At 40.6% G+C, this 20061-nt stretch overlaps 1 protein-coding gene across 1 annotated transcript in view; it reads left to right on the forward strand.

Annotated features, from left to right (window-relative positions):
- SDK1 (sidekick cell adhesion molecule 1) overlaps positions 1-20061 on the forward strand; it is a gene marked incomplete at its 5' end in the record, with an annotated part of 212530 nt that overhangs the window by 66127 nt on the left and 126342 nt on the right. Inside the window, 6 exons of the mRNA XM_009890061.1 lie at positions 936-1019; positions 7008-7202; positions 8416-8532; positions 8785-8952; positions 11024-11126; positions 12262-12438. Coding sequence (XP_009888363.1) covers positions 936-1019; positions 7008-7202; positions 8416-8532; positions 8785-8952; positions 11024-11126; positions 12262-12438 — 844 coding nt within the window. The remainder of the gene's footprint in view (positions 1-935; positions 1020-7007; positions 7203-8415; positions 8533-8784; positions 8953-11023; positions 11127-12261; positions 12439-20061) is intronic.

Raw genomic sequence — 20061 nt, forward strand, 5'->3', positions numbered from 1 at the left:
CAAGCTACTTATATTGTCTTTTCTGTATTTTCTAAAACTTACCAGTGAGTTTGTCTATGCTACAATAGAACTCTAGTTATAATCAAATAAAATGCTTCTAAAAACAGTACTCGGATGATAATTGCATTGAACAGACTATGACAGCTTTTAGTTACCATGATAATTACTGCAACCTTAATGCCTGTGGGACTTTGACATGATGCTCTTCAATTTTATGCTGCATAGAATAAAGAGTTACATGACAGCATACTCTACAATTTCTGGAATCTTGTCTTTGTTTAATTAAACGTCTAATATCTTTTCTTTAGTCCTAATGATAAAGTGTGGATTTTTATGATTATTACTATAACTTCAATTAAAGCATTAAATCTGTTTGCTTTCAAGAAATAAAACAGTTGAGAGGAGTTTTTTTAATTATGCTGCACTTATCCTCTGGTGTCGGCTCTCTGACATGCTATGGCACTTTATTTGACATGCTTCATGCCTTCACGAGGTGGAATTTAGTTTAGCTACTGAAGCAAACTATCCTATAAAGTGCTATGTTGTAAATATAAACCTTTATAAACCTCTCGGGAGGGCCCTTCTGAACGAAGAATTAAAATGTTCCATGATTCAGATCTATAAAATGAAAAGCAGACCCGGCTCTGAGTATTAATTTGCAGTGCAAACCCCTAAATCTTACCTTACATTGACTTGACTCTTTGGAATTCATGCTCAGCATAGCAAAACATTTTGGGCTTTTTTATGATGCTTTTACTACCAAAGAAAGCACCTCCAAATAGAGGCAAACTTAGACAAACTAGTCCAGAACACACTGTGTTAAATACAGTAGGTGTGGAGATTTTATATGATGAGTATCTTTAAATCAACACCTATTTTTCGTTTTTGCTGTGGCTTTGTTTGTTTACTTTTCTTTCTTTTTCCCCGTTCTAAAGAACCACCATATTTTACGGCTGAGCCTGAGAGCGTGATTTTGGCTGAAGTGGAGAAAGACGTGGACATCCTGTGCCAGGCGATGGGTGAGTGGGCAGGCGCGTTCCAACTCGGATGAATGATATGTGTATATCCTGTACCGGAGGAAGCATCTTCTATCAACATGGAGTGTTTTGAGGCCTCTACGTTATCGCTAATTATCACAGAACCCTGGTACGAGGGAGAGGGATGGCCTTTGCCCTTGGAAAATTGGGCAGTCCTTGTAGGTTAGTTTAGGTGTAACGCTGGCACATTGGTGTTTGTCTGTTGGGCAGAGCAACTCCTGCTCCTTTCCCTCTGGTAGCCTGCCTTTGCTTCATAATTGTACCTATATAACAGACATTAGTGTCTTAAGCCAGAAAATTATCTGAGGTGGAAGTATGGTCATGGAACCCATCATTTGCAATACAAACAGTCAATATTTTCAACAATTCACATGTCCTTTTTTCTGAAAATTATGGAACTTTTATACTGAATAGAAATGTCAGAAACTCTGACATTTAAGTGTAGTTAAGAATTCTGCAGGAGGACTATTATTGGCAGGTGGTTTAATAACATAAAAGGCTTTAAATGTCTAGAATTCCACCTAAACCGTAATGGTTTTTAAGATTTAGTTCCAGAGAAATAGAAGCACCACCTATTTTAACATTTTAGTAAGATAGGAGTCATCGTAGCCTTGCGACTAGAGCAGGTTTGTCTGTGTCACCGAATCGCTACATGACTTTGGCAAGTGACTGAACTTTTTGTTGTCTCACGTTCCCTGATGCTGAGTTTAACAAGCAATACACATAAAAATGCCATGACATCCTTAAGGAAGGAGTATGCAAGCTTGATCAAAAAAAACCCCCAAACCTAACTAACAGCCTGTATGGATGGCTTCTTCCTCCAGATAAGAGCCAGTAGAAATATTCTTTATTGCATGATTATATTATTTCCGCTATGATTTAAGCATTTTTTTTGTTTTATGTTCTATGCAGGGAAGAGTCAACACTGCTTTTTGAGAGGGACACTTTGCAAATACGTTAGTGCGATAAGCAAACGTGTGTGTGAGGGCACTCCGGTTGAGTTAGAATTTCAGAAGCCATTGAGGTCTCTTACCAAAAGCTCTTATAGAAATGAAGCTATCAGGTTCTAAGAGACACGGTCTTGTTGTTAATTAATAGCTTTTTAAACAAAACACAGCCGGACCTGCTGTCAGTGGAGTTCCTCGGGACTCCGTGGTGGAACCTGTGCTGTTCAACATACTCATGAATGCCCTGGAAAAGAGGGTGAATAGTAAGATGATAATATTTGCTGATTATATAAATCTCTTCAAGATAGTCAACATTAATACTGACTACAAAAGAGTAGCAGAAGTTTCTTATGATATGAGCTGACTGGATAATAAGTTGGCAGATGAAATTATTGGCAGAGATGAAATTTTCTATTGCTATACAGACGAGGTTTGTCTTCTGAAAATATCAGTTCAGTGCCGAGCCGTGGTTCAAAATTTTAGGTACTGGGAAGAAAGGAATAGAAAAAAATAAGAAAACGCCACTGTATGAATCCATGGGGCACCCCCATCTCAAATACTTCACCCGATTCTAATCACTCTATTGGTGAGAGCGATGTAGAAAAACTGGAAAAGATACAAAAAAGTAGGAATGGTATAATTAGAGGTCTACCATGGTTTTTGAATAATGAAAAATCAAATTGACTGGAGCACTTTGTGAAAGAGTTGGCTGCAGGGCGGGTGCCATATGGGAAGGTGAGGAGGAGAAGATGGTTCTGTATTGCTCAGAGGAGGCACCTGGCTAAATTTTCACGCAGGAGATTTACGATAAAGGAAAGATAGTACTTTTTCAGAAAACATAAACTGTGGAGGTCATTGGTCCAGGCGGTAGTTAAGATTGGAAATAAAAATTATTCGGAAAAAAAACCCCAAATGTATGGAAGAAAAATCCAGTAATGACTATTAAACACGGCTGTGTGTACACAGCCTCTGGCTCAGGAAATAGCTGAAGCACGGGTTAGCAGAGCTGGAAGGTGGGAACGGCGTTCTGTCCCTGGGCTGCTCTTGCATTTTGTGCCTGAGCATCCAAGACAAGACAATTTCAAAGGAAGGAAATGTGACTGGATAGACATTTATTCTGGCCGTGTGCCACCAACTTTATGTTTCAGCATGTGTTATGACAAACATATTGTTTGGGTTTTTTTTTTAAATTGGAGAAGATTTTTCAAGAAGGAGAATTAAAACTAAGTGTTGTATCATTAGAGAAATTGAGTTTAAAAAAAGCATTCTGAGATGTTTTTGAAAACTGTTTCAATACTGCGCAACTATTTGATGAATCTCTGGACTGACTCACTGCCACTGAAAGAACCTATCTGCTGTCTCAAATGTTTTTATGTATTACAAAAAAAACCCAACCCAAAACCTGGAGGAATCGGGGAGAGAAGAGATTGACTTCTGACTCTTCCTTCTACCCTAACTCTTCCTTTGAGCAGTTTAGCTCCCAAGGGGGTTAATAGGGCGCTCATAACTATTCTCAGTAGATGAGGTCTTATTGGAGATATGGGAACCCTTACTAGACAAAATTATTTATTTCTGCTGACGTCTTCCAGTGCACATCTGATTTGCCGATGAATGTGGTGCAGGAACATGGAAACTTGTTTTCACATGGAGTATTTTTGAGTAACTATTACAGGGTGCAGGTACTGGTATTAAACACAGGGGTGTTTTGATCCATTATTACACAACTTTGGCAATTGCTGGCATTTAAAAAGAGGGTAAATGAAGGTTGCTGTCTCCCTGCTGTGGGCTAGGGGCTAGAATAAAGCACTAGGGGAGCCGCAAAGCTGCCCTGTACCTTTGCTACAAATAGGAAGACAGATTGTGTTTCCCTCAGCCCCATCAAGTTCTGCGCACAAAGCCCATTTGCCAAGTCTTGGTGCACTTTGAATGTGTGAGAGACAGATTAATTTCACAGTATAAGCAGAGATTAACTGTAAATAAAATTGCAACTTGCACAGACCAGCTTCATACTTCCCTGTAATGGAGTTTCAGTGTATCAGACTGCGCGGTAACCGTGCTCTGCTGTATATCTTTCAGCACTTGCTGATGCTGCCTGCATTTTCAATGGGTTTCCTTTAAATGCTTTTTTCTTATTTGCTTATAGAAAGTTTAGAGCTGCAGGCAGCGGTGGTGGTGTCTAGGGAGTGCAGTTAATTGGACTTTAGTTCTACCTGTTTAGACAAGTAGATGGAAAGATGCTTTGGGGATTCCCCAGTAGCCCACTGGGATCTAGAGACGGCTATCAAAAATAAATAACAAAAATGACACAGTGAGTATTTTGAGTCTCTTTTCCGGGTTCTTAAGAAGTTAAATTTGGCAAAGAGTCAAGCATCTGTTTCATAGATGGGGAAACTGAGCCTCAGATTGCATAAACTATTTGCCCAAGGTGACAAAGCCAGAACCAGAGTCTCCCTTTCCTCCTTCCCTTCTCCTCCATGGCACTAGAGTAATTTGTCTGTGAAAAATGAACAGCGTTGCATACCTGCTGAGAAATAAGCTTATTTTATTCATTATTGCTAGTCTTTTAGGCCACCCTGTAATCTCTCAAACAGTAAGGCAGGACTGATGCTGCTGGGAAAGGTATAGTCCAAAAGGTCCTTAAAGTGTTTTCCTCCGTTCATAATTTTTTCACCAGAAGTGTTTAGAGAGCAAAAGGAGCAAAATTCCTTTGGGGGGGTGTGGGGAGAAGAGAGGCTGTGGGGTAGGAGATGGGGAGAAGGAAGGAAGCTGGTTTTAACCATTTTTATAGCCGAAGAGGTAGCAAAATGATAAAAGAAAATGTGTACGACTTGGAAGACAAATCTCTCTGGGAAGATCACTAAAGCCCAAATGAATGCTGCTGACAGGCATCAGAGTGCTTAGATAAGATCCTATTATTCAGACTCATAACTTTGAGTAGAGGAAGATATCCGTAACCGAAATGTAGAAAAATAGAGATGGTAATATTCAGTTTGTCAGCTGAGTTGCTGATAGGAAGGTGTATCTCACAGTGATTAGAGGATTAGAAGGTTTGCTAATACTGTTAGTAGAATGGGATTTACGGAATGACACCAGTGTTAAAGGTTTGAGTGTACTGAATGCAGGATTTCATTATTTCCTAGGTGCCTATCAAGTCTAATGTGTGGGAAAATGGAGTTGCTATTATTTACACTTGAAATCATTTCCAGGCTTCTCAGCATCAGGAGAACTATTCCATTTTGCATCATCTGTTTCTTCATTACTCAGTGATAATTTGTATTTGCCCAGGAGGATTTTCAAGAGATGAATAACACTCTCACAGAGAATTCCGAACATTGAAATTTACACTAATTCTGTATAGGGGCTGTTGTATGAAATTTAAATTGTGCCTATTGCAAGCTACTACACTACGTCTATTCTCTATCAGACAATGCACTCTACATAGTGGATTTCTTCCTGAGATGATTACCTTCTAGATTACGAGTACATTTTATTTTATCAGCAGAACAAAAGCATCAGAGGTGATTGTAGTAAATGATACATGTTTATAAAAGTAACAGCAGCAATTGGATGTTGTTTTTCAATCCTTCCATACATTGTTTGTACACTCTTTCCAGGAGATAACCTGGCTTTTGTCTGTATCAAGAGAATAAGTATACTGAGAAAAGATATGAATGGAAGTATAATACAATAGTATTTAACTCTGGGATTTTTAAAATCATAATGATGATAATACAGATCTTCCCGTAGCACTTTCGCTCTGAGAACTTTTAAGTCATTGCCAACACTGCAATGAAATTCATAGTCTGCAGATGCTCAGTTCATCAGTGACGCCCCTTGATGCTTCCGTGATACCCTGCTTTGCTCTGTTTGGGCAAATTTCACTCACCCGTGATTTTAAGTCCATAGTTCCTTACCTTATTACAAGGGAATGTGAAGCTCTGAGGTTTTAAGTGATTTGTGTTCAAAAATAACTACCAGTTATGAGAACACCATGTTTGGGGCTGAGATAACTTATAATCAGCTTGATACCCTTGTGATCCTGTGATTATCCAATCGCGTAATAAAATACCTGCTTCGCTTCAGATCCCTGCATAGGGCCCTCAGCGTTTGGTCAGTTAGGGATTTCTGGGATGTAAAGATAAAACATTGTCTGATATGAGGAGTGGGACAGGAACATCTGCGTATGACTGTTCTAGGTCCTGGACATCTCTCAAAGAAAAGAGAATCCTACACTACTTGTATATACTGAATTTACAGCCACTTCATCCCAGCTGACTGGGATATGACTGCAGCAAAAATACGTGTGAAATAACTGTGTCAGGGTTTGTAGAACACGCACATGAAAGAAAACAGGAATAAACGGGACTGTAAGTTAGATCTAGGGTAGGATTTTTGTTTCTCCTAATGTCTGCATTTTTCAAATAACAGGTGAAGCTTGAGAATGAATAGTAATAATAATAATAATTTAAAACTATCCTATTGTTGGCAACATGTTGTTTGTACATCAGCTCAAACTAAGCTGCCAAATTAGGTCTCGAATACAGCCATATAAGCACTTCATTTTTTTTACGTGTAATTTGCCATTTCCTTTTTATTTTGACATCTTAGCTACAGTAGCACAGAAGAATCTTATTTGGGATGGAACAGTCTTACAGACTTGCTGCATTGCCACACTGCTGCTCTTTAAGTAGCATGATTCTGGCTTTCAACATGAAATTGCTGTAAATCTTATTTTGTAGTAGCATGAAATATGATTGGGTGAAGAAAGTAATTTGATAACATGTTTTCTCAACATTCCCCCTTTCGCTGTTTGGTGGTTTTATTCCCACACGTTCTGCAGTGCATTATTACCATTGATAATGTAAGATGCAGACTCCATTTATCAAAAGCAGCTTGTAAAAATATAAATAATTGGTGTAGAAGGATGGGAAACCAGGGATATGACCATAATGGCGCTGAGTATATTGAACACCTAAAACATGTTTTGCAAAGACTAATAGTGAAATTTATTTTTTTTTTATAGGTGTTCCCATTCCCACCCTGGTCTGGTATAAGGACTCTGTTCCCCTCAGCAAACTGGAAAACCCCCGCTACAAAGTACTGCTGAGTGGTGGGCTGCGGATCCGTGCGCTGCGTCCTCAGGACGCTGGAATCTTCCAGTGTTTTGCTAGTAACAAAGCTGGAGAGATACAGACCTACACCTACCTGGATGTGACGAGTGAGTACGGAGACGTGATACGAGACCGATGAGTTGTCTTGTCATTTCTGTAGGCGACCCTACACCCATCGCATTTCTCCACCGCTCTCTGCTTGCTCAGTTCAACTCACAGAACCCTGTTTTGCATCAAGTGTAGCTGCCCTAGCTGTAAGGTACCCCGAAATGCCCCCTGTAGCCTGGACACAATCTGCTGAAGCCTGTAGAAAAACTTTCCGTAACATAAGGGGCTTGAGATGAACTCTCCTATGTCATGCTACAAAAGGAGAACTTAATGAAAAGGAAAAAAAGAAAAGTTAATTGTGAAATAATTTTATCTTTCCTTTACCCTTAAATAATTTAGTTCTTCTCTAATGTAATTCTGTTCTGAATTTCAGCTACCGCTTCATGATTGTGCATGGTACCATTTTATCTGCCTTTTGTCCACAACTACATTTAGTAGGGGAAGGAATGAAAGTCCAAGTTAAATGTCTTTTTTTTTGGCCAAAAAGTCTGATTAAATGGTTTTGTTAATGAAGTACACTCTTCTCTATGGAAGAATTGCAAATCCTAGTGCTGTCTCTTAAAAGCAATTATTAACGGGCATTTCTGTAATAGTATCTCCTCTTCAGAAAGCTAATTTTTAGCTCAAGATCAGTTTACGCATACTGACCAGAATTCCTACTGGCCTCAGAAACTAGGTCAGCCCCAGTTCAAGCTATATCTAGGAAACTGCAGGAAAAAAATGTAATAAAATGCAACTTGGGGAAAATAAGAGAGAAAGAAACTTGGAGAATGTCTTGGATGAGACTCGGGTTCTAAATTCTTTTGGCTGACATTTAAGTTTCAAAGTTAATGTCTTTCTCAAGTTGCTTTTCATCTTAAAGAACTCTGTTATGAAGATGAAAGAAAATAGTTTTGTTTATCTAGATTTCTCAACTTCCCCCCAAACACTCATTTTAAGCTTTATCTTCCTTTTTCTGTAAGCCATCTTGCTTGTACGTGTACAAGCAGTGATAGATTTTTATTTTCCGTGTAGGTAATAAACTGAATTAGACAATTCCTAGGAGATGAATAGTGAAAGGTTACAGTCACTGCTGAAAGGTTTTCATGTATTATGGTCATGTCCTTCTCCATGATCAGCTCTATAAAAGTGGATGTAAAGTAGTCCATGATAATAGGTAAAGGATCTTTCTGATAGCTGATGCATTGAATTTTAAAAATTTTTTGATTCTAGACATTAAACCAGCATTTATACAGCCTCCAGAGGACACCACCGTTACAGAGGGGATGACCGCAGTGCTGACCTGTGAAGTTTCAGGGGCTCCAAAACCTGCCATCTCGTGGAAGAAAGGTAACCCGTTATTAAGTTGCTGTGGAAAAGCTGTAATCCACGTTTTCTTGTCCATTCCTATTACTGAGATTCTGTAGATCCATTTAGTGCATATTTCTTCATTACTCTGGTTCCGCGAGCAGAGGGTTTGTCGCGGGGCTGTTGTGAGCCTGCACAGGCTCTAATAGTCTTTTGGAAGAACCAGAATTGCAGTGCTTAATCCGCGCGGTCTACGTGACACTAATGGTGCTGGTTTTCCCTTCTGTGTTTCAGGAAAGCAGATCTTAGCCAGTGGCTCCGTTCAGATTCCTCGGTTCATTCTCCTCGAATCTGGAGGGCTCCAGATAACACCCGTTTTCCTTCAGGATGCCGGCAATTACACTTGCTGTGCAGTCAACTCTGAAGGAGCTCTGAATGCTTTTGTGATGCTGACAGTGTGGAGTAAGGATAACGCTTTGTTTAAAGTCTAACTTTAATCAAGTATTAATCAGTTTTTGTTGTGTGCTCAGGAAGTTTTCACAAGTAATTATGCTTTCCTAGTTAATAGAGATACTTGTATGATTTAATAGGAATAATGTATCTATTTTAGGAAACCTCTCACAAATACCCTTTTTTGTTTGTATAATTATGCGCGTAAACTTTTATATTTTGTGAAAGGAAGTGTATTTAAATAGAGCTTCCGTCACAATTACAGCTTTGCTCGGGTTTTGCCTGGGCGAACCTCGCATTGCAAATCAGACCTCTTAACTTGCAGATTTGGCGATTTGTGGTTGGTTCCTGCCTCCAGCACTCTGCAGCCAGTACAGACCAGCCCACGCGCTTACCGAGGCCGTGGCCGCAGCTACGATGGATATGATTTTCCTCATACCTTTGTATTTCTTTGTGGCCCTGGGCACCGCTGGAAGCCAAACCAAAGTAGAGCAGACTTCAGCTAGTCTCTCATGCTGCAGATTGGCACAGCACAGGGCAACCCACAAAGTTACTTTGTCCTTCCCCAGTTGTCCTTGATCTCTATTTTTTTGTTTCCTCTGTTGGGGAAGAGAGTCTGATCCAACAGGTTCACCTGTGTTACCCCTAAGTGACTTAAATTTAAGTGTGACATGTTTTTTGCTACTAAAGGTAGGAAATAATGATCCCTGAGCTGGGACTGAAAATAATTAAAGCCAAGGAAGACGATGATGATAAATGCAGAAGTGTTGTGGCCCTGTCTCCTTGAAAGTACTGATTGTGCTGCTGATGTGTGGTGCATATTTGACATTTGTTAATCCCCAAACTGTGTGAGTTAAATCACCAACATTATTCCTTTTGAACTTGGGAATGCCTGAAAACAAGACTGGTAGCAAATGTAACATACTTGTGTCATATTGCCATCTTGTTTATATCTTACTGACGATATAGAGTCGGTATACATATCAGGATGTTGTAAACTGGATTGATGTCCAGGTGTATGGCTCAAGTCAAGGCGATCCTTCCTATTAATTCTCAAAGGCGTGGTTCTTATATGTATTAAAGAGAGTTCCTGTTCATTGTACTGCATTCAAGGGGGAAAAGAAAAGGGAATATAACCTAATATTTGTGTAGCAACAGCACCATTATAAAGCTAGAAGGCACACATAGGTACATCAGGAATAATGCTAAAAATTCCATGCTATTAGAGTTGGCTTTTGATTTTGCTGATGATTCCTTCTTGTGCACGTATGAGAGATCTCAGTAGACGCTGATTATCTCTGTAGGGATTTGGGACTGATTAACATTATCCACATATCTTCTACACTCATCCTTGTTGTCTACCTGCTTCAGCTGATGCTATCTGCTGCTGCTACTGTGTGTTAAGCATAATAGAGATCTTTCACACCAGATCTGGTTGCTGTAGTTACAGCAATTATTGTGTTCTGGGTCTCCAGGAGGTGCTTGAATAAAGATGTTTTGAAACATTTCAGTAAACAGCATATCTTTCTTATACAGAAAATTCAAACTACAGAAGCTCCTCCTCTGTCCACCCCCTTCCTGGATTTGATGAGATTGTAGGGGGCCGTTTAAGTTTTCTTCTTTCTGGATATTTTTCTAGTGTGTTCTTCTTTGCACAGATTTTCTTTGGTTTTGTTTTTGTTTTCCCTGCTCCAGACAGTGTGACTTGTTTCCTGACTAAATGTATGTTTGGATTCATTCATAATGCATTGCAAACGTACTCGCTGCCTTACGACTTTAGGGAGTTGCCATAGATGCTTACCACAAGCCAAGCGAGAGTTAGTACAGCTTTAGCGCTCTTCCTACTCCGATCCTTGCCGGCTCGGACTCGCGCCCTCCGCTGCCTTTGCTTCTCTGCACCCCGTGGCGCACCACCTCTTCTTGACACGATGACGTTAGAGGGAGGGGAGCTTTCACAGCAAAGGCTTGAAGAGGAACGGCCTGCTTGCTTTGACTGACAAATGTTCAGTTGCCCGCTCCCTGAGCCAACACCCCAGTCAAAATGCTGTAATTTCACCTGAACTGTGGCTTGTGTTCCTTTCAGATCGCACGTTCATTGTTCACCCTCCTGAGGACAGCACTGTGATCAAAGGAACCACAGCCACTCTGCGATGCGAAGCGACTCATGATCCCAGAATTTCAATCAGGTTGGTGGTGTCAGTTCTTGTTTGTGTGGTTTATCTGAGCTTAATTTTGTAAGCTTTTTGAATAGCATGAGGTGAAAAGTTTCAGGACCCCAGATTTTAACACCAGCCCCCTGATTACTGCATTATAAGGTTGTACACTGTATCATTAATCACATAAATCCCATCTTCCATTTCAGCCTTATGTATTATTTACAATAAGCTATGTTCCACTTCATGACTTCAATACAGCCTTCCATGATTTTACTGTCAAGGTTAATACACTATCAATAAAACCAACTTGTCAGAAGCTGATACTTAATGAGAGTAAAAGCCGAAGAGAAGGAATAGGATTTCAGAAGTGTTTACGTTGGGGTGCTTGAAAGCAACACAAGAGATGCCCATGTTCTTGGAAACAACTCAATAACTAGGGGCTATATTCTGCTTTAACTGTGTAAAGGAAAACAGAATTTGTCTGAACTACTAAAATTTGCACTAGAGCATTTAGAGGAAGCTCACCATTTTATAACAAATTTACCATGAAAATTTATGTAGTCTGAAAGCATCACGAGTGGAAGAAAATGGAAGGAATAGCTAGGAGCGTGCTAGAAGGGTGAACTGCAGAAAGAACTTCGGAAGGAGAAATCCAGGTGTAAAAATTTCATAAGGAGATACTTACTTGTACCACCATGGGTCATATGCATCTCTGACATGTTGGTATGTGTGTGTTTTAATGGCTGAGCTCTAGTAAACCTTGTCACAGCAGTTGAAGGTGTTCCTGATTGTGGCAGTCTAAGGTTATTACAGTCGTAGCAGAGGTGGGCCAACACCTCAGCTGTTAACCGCAGAGTACGATGTTCTAGTTTAAAATGCTGACAAAGGTGGACTTTAGAACTTGGACATAAGTACTTCACCTTTTCCATATAAAATATATAGTATTGTTTATAAAATATATAGTAACTTGTATGTTATTTCATGTCTTATTCTGATCACTGATCTAAAACTAAAATTTGTAAAAGGCACTGTTCCTGAAAGTAGCTGTAGGGGGCTGTAATTTTTAATGTGTGATTACAGAAGCTGATCTCTTACAGCACAGTTCAAATAAATCTATTTTGAAGTTCTTGAGCATAACTACTAACTGAAGCATTGTAATACTCAGGTATGTTTGGAAGAAGGACAGCGTTGTAATAAATCCATCCAGCAGTTCCAGGATCACAGTAGAGAAAGATGGGACCCTCCTCATCAGCCAGACATGGTCAGGTGACATTGGAGACTATACCTGTGAGGTCATTTCTTTTGGAGGAAACGACTCCAGAATGGCTCGACTAGAAGTGATGTGAGTGTCCCATCTTAATTATACACTATGCTTGGTTTCGGGTACCCTTGGGTATTTTTCTAGCATCTCATTCTGGAAGATCTGGGGAGTCTGTAAGTTTGAGTTTTGGTGTGGGTTTTTTTTAGGGGAAATTAAGCCTGGCTCATTCCTAATGAAATTGCCTTGAAATGTCCTCCCTTTTGCATGCTGCCACACTGCTTGGACTTCCAAGTAACTGGAGCCTTGGAAGTTACTTCCAAGTAACTGCCTCTCCCTGAATCACCATGTGTACATGTCCATCTGGTTGGATGGTTGAGCTCAAGGGATAACGATTAAGAGGTTACAGTCCACCTGAAGCCAGTAACAAGTGGGCTGCTGCAGGGAAATCTTATTGGGCATGTCCTGCTCAGCATTGCTATCGGTGATCTGAAGGAGGTGTTGGAGTGCACGCTCATCAGCTTTGCAGGTGGCACCCAATGGGTGAGGGACAGTTGAGATACAAGGGCAGGGCCACCGTTCAGAGAGACTTAGATAGGCTGAGAAATGGGCCAACAGGAATCTTGTGAAATTCAACACGGACAAATGCAACATCTGCATGTGGGCAGGAATAACCTTTTGCAGTAACACCGTCTGGGCGCTGACTGGCTGGTAGCAGTTCTGCTGGGAACAACCTGGAGATCTTAGTAGACAGCAGCTGACCGTGAGCCAGCTGTGTGCCCTGGCAACAAAAAAGGCTAACAGTGTCCTGGGCTGTGTTAACACGGGCATAGGAGAGTGACGGGCATCATCACCCCCTTTTGTTTGACATGTATGCCTCTACATCTGGAATGCTGTCTCCATTTTTCAAGACCAGACTGGGTAAACTGGTCTGATCTCATAGCTGACCCTGCTTTGAGCAGAAGTTGGGACCAGAGACCTCCTCAGGTCCCTTCCAACCTGAATCCTTCTGTTATTCCATGCTATAGGGCTTTTCCATAAAGCCCAGGTGCTGCACTGTCATGCCAAGGTTATGGGAAAATGTTTTCCTCCTCTTGGTATTTTTTCCCTGTTAAACATATATCAGAATAGCCGGTCCCTGGACAGGTATTGCTTACTCTTGCATTCTCTTTATACATAGTTTTTCAGGGGAAAACTATTTTTATGTATGCCTTTCTTTATTCCTAAGGATCTTTAAAAATAAAACCAAGAAATTGTTTAAAGTGCAGTTCAGTTCTGAAAAAGGATTATAAAAATGTCATTACGGGCTTCCATATTTTCTATTTCTGTCATTCCACTGGGGCGAAGTGCACTTTCATTTTATTTTTATCACTAAAAGCAACAACTGTGGTTTTGGTACATGTGTGGAGCAGATCAAATGAATAAGAAGGTAATGTTTTATGTAGGCTTTTTTTTTTTTATTTATTTGAGTAGTGCCACATGCTTTAATTTAACTAAAATTGCATCTGTTTCTGCTGGTCATGCCTGATGTCTCTGAGAAGATGGCAACTTCTGCTGTTGGCAGTGCAACGAGTTCACCTCCGAGGTTTGCTGTGCAGAGGGCTGTTTGATACAGCATTATTCTGACAGTGCCAAGGCTACATCAGATGCCCATTTTCAGAGAGCGGTCATACATTCTTTCTCTAATTAAGCACTCCTCAGCTCTCCTCCTGGAGTGCATTTTACTGCTGGTTTGAATCCAAGAGCAGAAGACAATTCAAAATATATTGCTACTATATAACCCTACTTGCTTTTCTCTGAGGCGGTTTTTGAATGGAGGGCAGAAAATTATGGAGTAAGGACTGGAAAGAATGTTAAAACCTGGACTTTGAAACAAAGCTATAAATATGTGCTAAGCACTTCAGCAGTCTGACTGTTTCTTCATCCCAAATAGCAAAAGATGCCTGTGCAACCCAGTTACAGCACAGCAGATGTATTTACTTGCGGTTCCCTGTTGACCAGTGAGGAACAGGTTTATGCTCCATAAAACTGGGACTAGAAGTTAGCTGGGAGAGGCACGTCTCCTGTGCGCTGCTGAGGCTGCTTTTCTTGCACCCCAGCTTGTTCCAGTTGTGTTGGCTGCCTCTTCATCCTCTCCGCTTCCTCCGATGTTCTGTTGCTGATGGTCTATAACCTGTTTTTCCTGGAGGAATTAAAGAAATGTGTCAGACCCACTGTTTTAGAGGACTTCAGTCACTGATGAGTCACTCAGTCATACCTTGAATTGTGACATTTTATTTCACAGTAGTGCTGCAGGTAGTGCAATAATGCCAAAAAACATTGCATTCTTCTGCAGCTTTCATCATTATCGTTTGGCTCAGCAGCACAAATCTGGGAGAAACAGCGATACATGATACAACAGAAGTGAAATGAAGAAGAAAATGTGGGGAAAGGAAATGTCTGAAGTAAAGCTTAAATTAAATTCTAGCTCATATAGGAATGACAGATCTATAACATTCCCTATTCTCCCAGATAATTCTCCTGTGCAGAACATTAACAAACAGGGCATGTACATCCCCATCGATGAGCACTTACACTTCAGTGCCTTGAGTAGCACTAATGTCAGACAAATGTTCAGAGGAGGCCTCTCAACCAATTATAGACTGGAGCAGTCTACCAGCGGATAATATCGTAGCCTACCCAGCTTTATCTGACAACTCCAATTGTCTCACCACCTTGTTTCCCCCAGGAACCAGCATGTCCCTCCTCTACCTCTAGGCACGTCAAGAGAAATTTCCAAAAGCACAAATAAGTTTGTTACTGATTTCTATTCAGACTGATTCAATTCAAAACCATTAACCTTCAGGGTGACCTTCAGTTATTTAATCTCTGAGTGGTCTGATTTTCTAATCTGTGAAAAGAAGGAAAGAAAACTTTTTCCTCCTTTGTCTTCCCTTTTTGGAAGACAGGCTTGGGGCAAAAGGTACAGTTTCTTGCTAAAAGAACATTCGCTGATAGCACAGCGTGGTATACATTGGTGGTGCAAGCAGGATGGATCATTTTTCTCAGCATGTCTATGAAGAAATAAAATAGTTGAAAAGGAAAGCCAGAAAACTAATGAAGAACTTGCTAAAGTGCAGCCAAAGGTTACCTTGCTCATCAATTTTGCACTGATGGTACTTGGGCACAGAAACTAATTGCTAGTCAAGATACTCTATTCATTCATTTGTCTTCCCTCTAAATGTGTTTATTCTTCATGTACATCACTTGATTTGATTTGCACGAGGTAAAACATTTGCGAGTGATGTTTCTCTTCTGCAAGAAATAGATTTTAATTTTTTACTTACTTTTTTTTCCTAGCAGAGCTTCTTGACTGCAAATACAGAAACATTTGCAGATCTTTTGATGAGGAGCTTGTGCTTCTCTTGCATTCCTCCAAGTCATAGGATTTGATCCTGAAAATAATTGTATGCTATGAAACATTCCAGCTTCATTTAGCTTACTTTTATAGTCTTGTAAATACCATACAGAATGAAATACTTATGGAGGAAAAACCGCTTGTTCCTAAAGCTGCATAAGCTGAGTTATCACAGTGTATCACTCACCTGACGGGAAACTGTGCTGATTCCAGCTTAAAGCATCCTGAGGGTTCTCAGTGTATATAAAATATGCAGAATTACTACTATCTATGCCTGATGATACCTGCTGCTCAATATCAGCCTGTCTGCAGTCCATACTAAAAAATCTCTTTGTTGTATGAATGTGACTGAAACGTATGGTAATGCTGCATTGTTGGAAAATCAAAGCCCTGTGCAAGTCTCTGTTATGTCACAACATATAGTAAAATCTTTTAGGCTCTTTCTCTATGCAAAAATATGGGGAGGACAATGTAATACAAAAATAGACAATTTATTCCTGGCAGCAAGTTCATCTTCTTTCAGTTCTCTTTCACCAGAGAGAGAACTATTATTGTTCTGTCTTCTTCAAACGCGGGAAAGGGGAGCTAACCACTTATAATAAAACCCAGTGGGTTGCCAAGAATGCACAGTATTGCCTTTGTCGATCATTTATACATGAATTTTGATACCCTTTTTACTAGAGTATTTCTAATTGCTACTTCGTCCAATTTCTTCTCCATACATGCCATAAAAAAAATCTTGATTGCAAAAGATAGAATCAATAAGACCAGTACAAAGTAACAAATCAAAATGATGTCTCATTGCAAACTTATCTTCATACGGATCCCACATCCCTCTGTTCCCATAGCCCATCTCTTTTCCTTTCTGCAGGGAGTGAAAACAAGAAGGATGTCAAACTTGAAAATATATTATTCCTTCCTCACTAGAAAGAGCTTCTATTTGTTTTTCCAAGCTCTCTATTGACATGTCATCTAAGAAGTTCACTGCTTAGTCTAAAGGCACTTGATACTTAAAAGAGAAGCACCACCCAGAAATACACTCAGAAATACGATGGTGTCTGTTCATCACTGAAGGTATATCAGAAATGTCAGTGTTTTTAGCGAGAAGAAAGCATAAAATTTTAAAGCCTTTCCCAAATCATCTGTAGATTCGAGCTTGTGGTGACCACCAAAATGAAATGGGAAATAAATCTGCGCGCTCCGGGACTTGGCAAGCCTTTAATTTCAAAAATCCACCTCGTTATAGGCCTGCAAGAGAATAAAAGCCTCAAAACTATTGGACGCTTTGTAAGAACCTTGCCTGTGTTTAGAAATCGGAGAGGGCTCTTTTGCAAGAGAAACTGGAAAGTCCTGAGCAACAGATGACACGGTTCTTAATTTAAAACATTATGAACTTTTCTAAGCAAAGCCATCAGGGCTGAGTGCTTTGTTCGGCTTTCTGCCTCAACTTCTTACCACGTTATCGGGTCCAGCAGATGAACCACCTGCTTCTGAGCAAAACTTGTATGGTGGACCTGATTTAGGAAATCATTTATGAAATAGGAGCTGGGCTTTTTATAAACTGACAAGAAAACTTGTTTAATCTCCCTTGCCTTTTTAGTAATCCCCTCTTCAGTCACAGTCTCTCTAATTACCTGCTGTTGGACCATTTTTCTCAGAAATCTCTCCAAACCATGTCTGGTTTATTTCCCTCAGCAAATAGTCTGCTTTTAGCTAATTTTATAAAACACTCTATGTGTTTGCTGAGTGAATTTTTCAGCTGCCCTCTGGCAGCGATGAGCTGACTCAAAACATTAGGGTTTCTGTTCTGAACATGTATCATCTGCAACTAGCTAATATTTCTCTTCTAGATTGTCACAATGACTTCATGTTCTTTTCTTGCAAATCCGCTATTTTAATTGCTTTGTCAGAGTTCCCTCAGGTCACCTTGGTGGCTATGCCATTAACCCTGGGCTTATCTATCAGTTACAGATTTAAAAGTGTCCGTATACATATTTTGCTACGATACAAAGTAAGTTATGGAAAACTTGCCTCCGTGCAACTCTTCAGCGTTAGAGGAGCGAGGTCTTAAGATATCCTATATTGAAAAACCTTCAGATATTTCCTGTTTGGGGCTTCAGTGAACAAAAGAAAGATAATAATGCTGGAATTAAACTTGTGGTGTCCGATCAAGGGCTGTTCTGTGCCCTTCATGTTATTGTCCCAAACCTCATCCCCTTTCTTGGTGTATCAGAAGTTGAGCAGTTCTAGTCTGAGGTCTTTCTCATCCTGAAAAAGGGTTGAAATTACCATTCCCTGCAATGGTTTCTTGGATGTTAGCAGCACGGAAAAGTAATTCTCTTAAAGGAAAAAAAGAAGCAATGATCTCTTTTGGGAACGTGAATATTCATGGCGATGGTACAGGTCTCATTTATCATCCCTTCTACACAGTATGTGGTAGCAAATGAGGAGACAAAGTGTAAGTGCTTGCTAAAGTAGGAATTACTATTTATTAATCTCTGCTTTTGTATACTACAGAGAGAGAAGTACGCTTCTGTGCAGAAATGTCTTTGTAGTTTTAAATATTTATTTCTGTCCAGGTGTGGTTTTTAGGCACTTGTTATGTCTGCCTTGAGGGATTTAAATCTGTAAGCACCATCTGTTGCTGTTCGGTGTGGACACATATGGCTAAAGAATCCGCTATTAGTGGAGATAGGTGTGCTGCGTGGCTGCTGCAGCTCGCGCCGCTCCACCTCCGGCCGAACAGAAAGTGCCCATTTCCTTCACATCGCCAACGGATTCCCATTTTGTGTCAATCTAAGAGAATAATCAACTAAACCCAAATCCTAAGCCAAAAAAAGCCCCACGTTTAACCTCAGGTTGGGCTTTAAAAAACATGAAAAAGGAAATGTCCCCTCTCCTCCAAAAGTCTTCTGAGACTTGAACCCGAAGAAAAAGAGACTGAGCTGTAAAGTCTTTCTTGGTCACGTCCTCAAATGAGCTGTTAATTCAGCCCTTCTAAATGTATGGGGAAACATGATTAACCAGTAAATGCACACCCTGAAAATATCCTTAACATATTCCAAGAGCTTTCATTTAGTTCCCAGAAAAGGAGGTTCGTGAGGATGTTTGCTGTGAGCTCCCCCTCCACCATCCCTGTGTGAGCATCGCCTTCTGGGAGAAGCCGGAGCCACAGCCAGTCTCTGAGCCCTTTCCCACCGGTCCCAGTGACAATGAAACGGGGACAGGGACTTCTGTGAGCTGTGTCACAACGAGAGGTTTCACTTTCTTCCCTTCAGTAATTTCCTTTGCCAGCTTAATCACGAAAACACTTTTCCAACCAGCTTGCTTAGGACATAATGATAAATTGTAGTGGAGGTCTAATGTTTATTGTAATTTCATGTTTCATTCAAAATTAAGTAGCACGCTCCTGCAGTCCCTGGGTAAGTGGCCGTATCTTAAACCCCCACCTGACACGTTTCAAGTCACTTATTTTCTGCCATTTTCTCCTGCCGGCCGGCTGCCCTCCTCCTTTGTTTCCAGGTCCCCTCTTCCCTAAACTTGTTTATCCGAAATTTTGCAGTGCTCTGTTCAAAATCTGCCTGCGTTGGGCTCACACACGCTATTCCCTGTGCCTGGTGTTCCTTCCAGCCCAAAGCGACCCTCTCCAGCCCTCCGTGCACGCGAAGGCTGGAGCCTGGTGGCTGCGTGCCCAGACCTCAGTGAGAACGCAGTCAGCCTACGCTCCCCGTAATCAGGGTGTCTCCAGCCAGTGAGTGGGTGAAGTTAAGATCTGAATCGCACCCTGAGGTGTCGTTTCATGTTCACTACAGAAGGAGCCTGGGGTGACCGTGCTGGTTAGGTGTTTAAAGTCAAAGGAGACAAGATGAGACTCTTGAGTCTAAGGTTTAGCCCTAGGAAGCACCAGCCCTTCTAGCCCGGAGAGAGGGGCGCGGGTGAGTGGCTTCCACTTGTGTTGTCTCATTATCTGTGTGGGGTTTTTCCCACTCTTCAGCTCTTCCAGCAACCTTTTTTTTTTTTTTTCCTGGCTAACTCCACAGGGTGTAGCCATCAGAAACACCTAAACAAAAGCATACACATTTTTTAACAGAAAAATAATAAAACTATTGTCTGGCTCTCCATATGCTCCTCAACCTTCCCGTAGAAACCCAAATCCAGGACATATTTATTGTTCTGGCTTAAAGCCAGAGGCTGTATTTACTTTTGCCAGTGGCTAAGGAGCTGCGGTTTTTAAATAACTGTAAGCCTTCAGTAGCATGATACATTACAACCAGAAATTACTACGCTTTTAAATTAAGCGTGTGAAGTAC

The sequence above is a fragment of the Charadrius vociferus genome, unplaced genomic scaffold (assembly GCF_000708025.1).
Source record: "Charadrius vociferus isolate BGI_N301 unplaced genomic scaffold, ASM70802v2 scaffold18, whole genome shotgun sequence".
Classification (NCBI taxonomy): Eukaryota; Metazoa; Chordata; class Aves; order Charadriiformes; family Charadriidae; genus Charadrius; species Charadrius vociferus.